General features: G+C 38.9%; 1 protein-coding gene across 1 annotated transcript; it reads left to right on the top strand.

Annotated features, from left to right (window-relative positions):
- Positions 1-3,084: 3,084 nt before the first annotated feature.
- Positions 3,085-4,035, top strand: LOC122104783 (olfactory receptor 5G3-like). Its single transcript, XM_042675714.1, has one exon. It carries the CDS (start codon positions 3,085-3,087, stop codon positions 4,033-4,035), a length of 951 nt encoding a protein of 316 aa, XP_042531648.1.
- Positions 4,036-7,449: the final 3,414 nt, after the last annotated feature.

Below are 7,449 nucleotides of genomic sequence, written 5' to 3'. Positions count from 1 at the left end.
CAACTGAGAAGGGAAAATAACAGTAATTATGGAGAGCAAAAGAGAGATCTGATCTTGTCCTTTGTTTGCATTGTTGTTTCATTAATTTGTTCTTAGGTTTATATATTTATCCATTATTAGGTTTTTGTACATTTGACGAGTACTTCCCTTTTCCCTCTCTTGCTTTGTCTTCAGTTCTACTTCTCCCTTTATTTGTGTGCTCATCTATTTCTTTTCCCATTGCCTTTCTTTCTCAGGGTCTTACTAAGTACACTTTTCCCCTCTATGAATTCCATCTTTTAATTACCTCTTCTATTAATCTCAGCTGCCAATTTTTCATTTGTGTCCTCTAGCAGCATATGTCTTGGATTACTCAATAGCATTATTCTCTTTATCTCCATTAGCTCCTATTTATTGTCACTCTATTAACTATCTTGCAGATAGATCACAGTCTCATCTTAGTTCCTTTATTCCTTTCAAGATACTGGAACAGAGACTGGACATGGAATCCCATGGCTGATGTGCATCTTCTGTGATTGCCTCTGCAGTCTTTCACTCTTCCCTGAGTGGAATAGATCTCTGGGCCTAATATCTTGAGAAGTGTGGTCAAATGTTTGGCGACTGAGCCACCCCCGGAGTAGAGTGACAAGAAAATTCATCATAACCAAACTACTAAATAGATTTTTTTAAATTTTTTCTTGGTTGGTTGTGGGGCTTGAACTTTAGGATTGCAAGCTGTCCCTCAGCTCTTCAGCTCAAGGCAAGCGCTTTACCACTTGAGCCACAGTGCCCCTTCCGGCTTTATCTGTTTATGTGGTGCTGAGGAATTGAACCCAGGGCCTCATGCATGCGAAGCAAGTGCTCTACCACTGAGCCACCTTCCCAGCTCCTTTTACATGGTTTTAATGATACATTATGAGACTGATATTTGATGATTGAGGAAACTAAAACTTCCAACCAAAACCAAACAGCAGAATGATGAAAACACAAGATATGAAGGAGGAATTCAAAAGAGATACAAAAATCTACAAAAAAATCCAAACTAAGAAAATGGAAAGTTCTATAACCCCAAAGCCCTATTAAAAATTTCTCTAATAGAATGGGAAAAAAATAAAACTAGAGTATCAGGAGCTGAAGGAGGAAACAGTCAGGCAAAGATAAAAGGAATGAAGGGCTTGGAATGTGGCTTAGTGGTAGAGTGCTTGCCTAGCATGCATGAAGCCCTGGGGTCAATTCCTTAGTACCACATAAACAAAAAAAGCCAGAAGCAGCACTGTGGTTCAAGTGGTTCAAAAAAGATGCCTAGAGACAGTGCCCAGGCCCTGAATTCAAGCCCCAGGACCAGCAAAAAACAAAACAAAACAAAAAACAAAGGAGTTAAAAGTAAATGAGGGCTTTCATGACAAGGAAGATCCTAGAAGAAAGTGCACACATGCACACACACACACACACACACACACACACACACACACACACACACACACACAGAGTTTCCTTAGGTATTCTTTGTTTGAAATAAGATATAATTATAAGATGGTACTTGGCCAAAATGGTAATTGAAATTATCTTAATTTTTTCCCTCCAGGTATAATCTCTTGAGGTTTAAGTTCTTAGGAGATCTAGCTCTAAATTAGTATAACCACCCCCCCGCCCCACCAGAAAAAAAGGTCCCTGGTCTGTGCAGTACATGAATCAATGTTCAGGTCAAGGATCATCTTTTTCTGCTCAGGCCCACCAAGATGGGAATATATGTCTTCACACGTGCCCAGAAAGTCATGTATCGTCACAAAAGCACTGCCACGAAGGACACAGAATCCTCTATCCTTCCAGGGAATGGTCATTCCCTTTGAAGTAGAGGAAAGAGGCATTGAACAGATCACCATTACCGAAGTGAGTACCTTGCAGTTTGGACAATTTTTAAATTTTATTTTTGAATCAGTATACATCATCATAGGAGGGGATTTCATTGTGAGGATTCTGTCCGTGTGTACAGTAGATTGTAAACAGGTTTACCTCTACATTGTATTTCACTTCCTCCTTTCCCTCATCTCCACTTTTACAAACAGTATTTGGTGGGTTTCAGTATGCTGCCTTCATTTGTACATATATGTATATGTGTATGTATTTGTATGTAACAGTCTCAATAAAAACTTGAAATAATCTTTTTGGTGGATAAAATATGCCCAAGTAGAATTAGGCAAATAATCAAGATAATGTTAGAAATTGTCACCAATCGAATATGTACAATCATTCTTACCTATCTGAAAATATTAAACATTGAGCTCCAAAATTATCTTATGTAATGCAAGTGATATGTTGCTTTCCTTATAGAGGAATTTCATCACATAATAGTTATAATTTAAAAATTTCATATATAATAGTTATAATTTAAAATTTTCATATATATCATTATACATAATCATCTACTTTCAAGGAGTTTTAATTAATTTTATTTGCTGCTCTTTAGCTAACGAATTACTCAAAAATATAGTCATGAGAGTTTTCCCTGGATAAAAGATACATTTGGCATTGAATATATATTATTAATGTAATTGATTTTCAGGATAGATAGTACCCTGGGTATTGTATATACATTTATCTGAATTAGGGAAGGGAAAGGGAACAACAAAATGGTGAGACAAAGGGTAAAGAGCAAACCAGTGCAACAGTGATACTCACAAGATAATATGTTGGAATTGAACAGTACTACTTGGATGGGAGGTTGCAGAGGAGGGAAACTGGAGAAAATGAGATGGGGTAATAATGTTTGACAAGAAATTATTCACTGCCTTGCATACATAACTGTAACCCCTTTGTACATCATCTTGACAATAAAATTAAATAAAAAATGCATATGAGAGGAATTTGAATGTACTCAGCATAAAGACATGATAAATGTCCCAAGAATTTTAAGTGAATACAAATAAATAAATGAGTTCAAAGAGGGTATACCTAAAGAGCTAAAAGAGATAAGGCACAGGTAAACAAATTAATAAAATAAGGCAGTCATTGTAAGACATGCAAATGATCTCAGTAAAGAAATCGGCTTGAGAAAACAATCAATCTCTCTTTTTTCCCCTTCCTAATGACAGATTGCAACTGGCCATGGAAGGAAAGAATCAGACGGTAGCGACTGAGTTTATTTTCCTGGGTCTCACAGATAATCTCTGTCAGAAGGCTGTCCTTTTCATCACTATTCTCTTTGTTTACCTAGTCACTCTGGGGGGTAACTTGGGGTTGATCATTCTCATAGGGGTTGACCCCAGACTCCACACCCCCATGTACTTTTTTCTTAGCCACTTGTCCTTCGTAGATCTCTGTTCCTCTTCTTCTATTGCTCCGAAGATGCTATGTGATATCTTTGCAGAGAAAAAGAGCATCTCTTTTGTAGGCTGTGCTGCACAGATGTGGTTCTTTGGTCTCTTTGTGGCAACAGAGTGTTTCCTGTTGGCTGCCATGGCGTATGATCGCTACACGGCCGTCTGTAAGCCTCTGCTGTATCCTCTCATCATGTCCCAGCAGGCCTGTGTGCTGTTCCTTGTGGAGTCTTACGCCACAGCTTTGACAAGTACCACCACCCATACGACTTTCACTTTTTGCTTACCCTTCTGTGGTTCACATGTGATCAATCACTTTTTCTGCGACATTTCCCCATTGCTTTCTCTGGCCTGTGTGGACACTGGGATGAACAAGTTGGTGCTCTTTGTCTTTGCTGGAGCAATCGGAGTGCTCAGTGGTCTCGTCATCATGGTCTCCTATGGGTGTATTTTGATGGCAGTCTTGAAGATCCAGACGGCCAGTGGGAGACAGAAAGCCTTCTCCACGTGTTCTTCTCACCTGACCGCTGTCACCATCCTGTATGGCACCCTTTTCTTTATCTATGTGCGACCTAGCTCAAGTTCCTCCCTGGATATCAATAAAGTGATTTCCATGTTTTATACTGTGGTGATCCCCATGTTGAACCCCCTCATCTACAGCTTGAGGAACAAGGAGGTAAAAGATGCATTCAGGAGAAGGTTGAATGGGAAGCACTTTCTAATAGTTAAAGTTAGATAGAATTCTATTTGTTTCATCCCTAATAATATGGTGTGTATATACCATATTTTCTTTATTCATTATTCAACTGATTCCATAACTCTGATATTGGGCAAGTGATAAAATAAATATGGAGCCATAGGTATCTCTTTAATAAACTGACTCTGATTGGGTGAATGATCACCGGGAGGTGATCATGCGACATTATCAAGTTGAATGGGAATTACAGCTTTCATGAGAGTCTTGATTCCTCCAATTCACACATTATTTTGAAAATGGAAAAGTTAGCCATGCCAGTAATCCTAGCTACTCAGGAGGCTGAGATCTGAGGACTGAGGTTCAAAACAAGCTCAGGCAGGAAAATCCATGGGACTCTTATCTTCAATTAATCACCAAAAAGCCAGAAGTGGAGCTGTGGTTCAAGTGATAGAGGACTAGCCTTGAGCAAAAGAGCTCAGGGACAGTACCTGGGCACTAAGTTCAAGTTCCAGGACCAACAGAAAAAGAAAAGTTATTAAATATTTTTTTCTGTATCTGTGCATTTCTCTGTGTTATGATGCATATTTTAAAATAAGGTTGGGATGGTTTAAGAGTATTAATAAACAAACATACTAAAAGAAAATCTATAGGAGCATTTATGCCATCTCAAGTATGAATAACTTCTAATTCAGACAAGAAAACTAACCTCATAAAAGATAGCTCAAAACATGAAAAGAATCTTAAAGACAAAATAACAAATGAAAGAATATGTGCTTTCTTACATTTGTCATTTGCATACATTGTATAGAGTCAATAAAATTGATCCATACAACTAAATGTGTGATGTGAAATGTCACGTAGAAAATAGAAAACAAGTTAAGTTCTCATAGGCTGACTTAGAGCTATTTTGTGCAACCACAATTAGAATGGAAAATATCCAGCTGTAGATCTGTGTACTGCTGAAAATACATTCAAAAATTAAATATTCAACAAATGCATGAAAATATGTTTAATATCTTTAGCCATAAAAGTAAAGCAAAAAATTAGAAATTGAGACTAGCAAATGATCCTATTACACCCAATCAGAGTCAGTTTATTAAAGAGATACCTATGGCTCCATATTTATTTTATCACTTGCCCAATATCAGAGTCATGGAATCAGCATTAGCACACATCGTTGAATAAAGAAAATATGGTATATACACATCATATTATTCAGCTAAAATGGAGTTTGACATTATGTTCTTTTGAAGAGAAATAAGCCAGTTCTATAAGGAAAAGTATCACACTTCTGGTTTTTTTTTCAGTTGTGGGGCTTGAACTCTGGGCCTGGGTGTTATCCCTCAGATCTTCGGCTCAAGGCTAGCATTCTCCCTCTTGAGCCACAGATTATTAGGGATTATTAGGGATAAGAGTCTCAAGGACTTTTCTGCCCAGGCTGACTTTGAACTGCGATCCTCAGATCTCAGCCTTCTTTTTTTTTTTTAAATTTAATTTAATTTTTTTTTGTGAACATACTGTACAGAGGGGTTACAATTACATGGGCAGGATAATGCGTACATTTCTTATCAAGCATTGCAGCTTCCTCCTTTGTTTACCCTCACATCCCTTCCTTACCTCCCCCCTCCCCCCCACCCAATCTGCCCCCCTCCCCGGCCATCTCAGCCTTCTGAGTAGCAAGGATTACAGGAGTGAGCCACCAGTGCCTGACGTATCACATCTTTCTTCTATGTAGAATTTGGGAGAAAAAGAGGACTTGAAAGGTAAACAGGCCTATTTTGTGCACTTGGAAGGGAAAAATGGGAGTATAGAGTACTAAAAATGGTCAAAGTATATCACAAATCTGTAGGCATGTTCATAAGGAAAGCTATTATTTTGTACAAGTTGTACATGCTAAATAAAGAGGGAACATTGTTATATTGAGTAAAAGGTATATATGCTTCTGCATGTGGGGACCCTAATGATTGTGGAAGGTAGGGTACTTTGAGAGTCCACCTCATCCCCATCAACATGGCCATAATTGAACAAACATTATAAACAGATGTCAGTGAGAATGTGGGAGAAAAGGAACTTCATGAATGCTGGTAGACATGTACGAGAGTCTAGCCATCATGGAAATCCATATGGCAATTTCCCCAACACAGACATTAAGAACATCTGGTGGCTGCTTGTATGAACTTGTCCCTGGTTATTCTTCTATAAATAGACTGGACTAGCATCATGTTTTAGGGAAGGCTAAATGGACCAGATCTCTGCAGATTGCATTTTGAAGGATGGTAGGTCAGCAAGCATTGCCTGGAATGACTCTTGATGAAACTGACCTGTGGACATGGATGACATCAGCAGGAATGTATTGGAGTGAGGAAAGAAGAGACTTCAGAGACTTTGATTTCCAGTTGACTTATGCTCTCTGTTTCTACCTGAGTGACATTGCTGTACCCTATGGGCTTTGTGATAGAACTCCGCTGTGCCCGTCTATCTTCATTTGCTAGAGGATAGGACAAGCCCCAGCTCATGGGCCGGACTGTACGTATGGTGTCATGCACCAGGCACAGAACAGAGGACACCACTTTTTAAAGACACGCAATTCAGGCTTTTGAATCTGAGGACCCGAATTAACCTCCGATTGTAGATCCGATGTACTTCCTGCTGCCTTTCCCCACCATTACCATTTTCCACGTCATAAAGTCTGTTCTTTCATGTGTATCAAGTGACAAAGCTGCTATGTTGTCGCTGTCATTTTCTCCTTTATGTTATACTAAATGCTGGAAGCATTCGCTATCATTTTTATGATGGTGGGATCACCATTCTGGTTCATGAAGTGTGTCGCCATCACACTCACAATGTATAGCAAGGCACTGTGACTCTTTTGTTGAATGATGCTGTGGAATTCTAGAATGGCTCTCACATTACTTGTGGCTTGCTAATATATGGCTCTTAGGAGCCAGTGCAAGCTTTCCCAAATGTCAAATTCCTATTTCTTGTTACAGTTTATTTCTTACTCTCCGGAGCACATTTGCTTTATTAGGGCCTTTGGACTTCTGAGGACTGCTTGCACAACCTTTTCTTGGGACATCCTGTTATAAATATAAATATAGAGGACTAGAATCATGTTTTAGAGGGTGCTAAAACACTGTTCATCTCTCCAGATTATATTTTGAAAGCTGATAGGAGAGTTAATATTGCCTGGGGTAAAAATCATAAATGACTATTATGTTCAGTACATGCTACATTTCCATGGATGCAGGTGATTTCAGTTCTTCTTTCCTAACTGGAATGGAAAGAATATATTTGCAAGTCACCGGTATATGTCATGGATCAGAGGCCTTACAAATGGCTCTTTATATGGCACATCACTGCTATTGCAGTTATTTGGTAGAAGAACAAGAACAACACCTCTCCCCCAATATCACCACCCAAGCAGGATTTTATGTGCTTCTTAGATGGGAGGGGGGC

Source organism: Dipodomys spectabilis, unplaced genomic scaffold (genome assembly GCF_019054845.1).
Source record: "Dipodomys spectabilis isolate Male_0828 unplaced genomic scaffold, ASM1905484v1 ptg000030l, whole genome shotgun sequence".
Lineage (NCBI taxonomy): Eukaryota > Metazoa > Chordata > Mammalia > Rodentia > Heteromyidae > Dipodomys > Dipodomys spectabilis.
The sequence above is the reverse complement of the archived record's forward strand: the minus strand, read 5'-3'. Positions and strand labels throughout refer to the sequence as shown.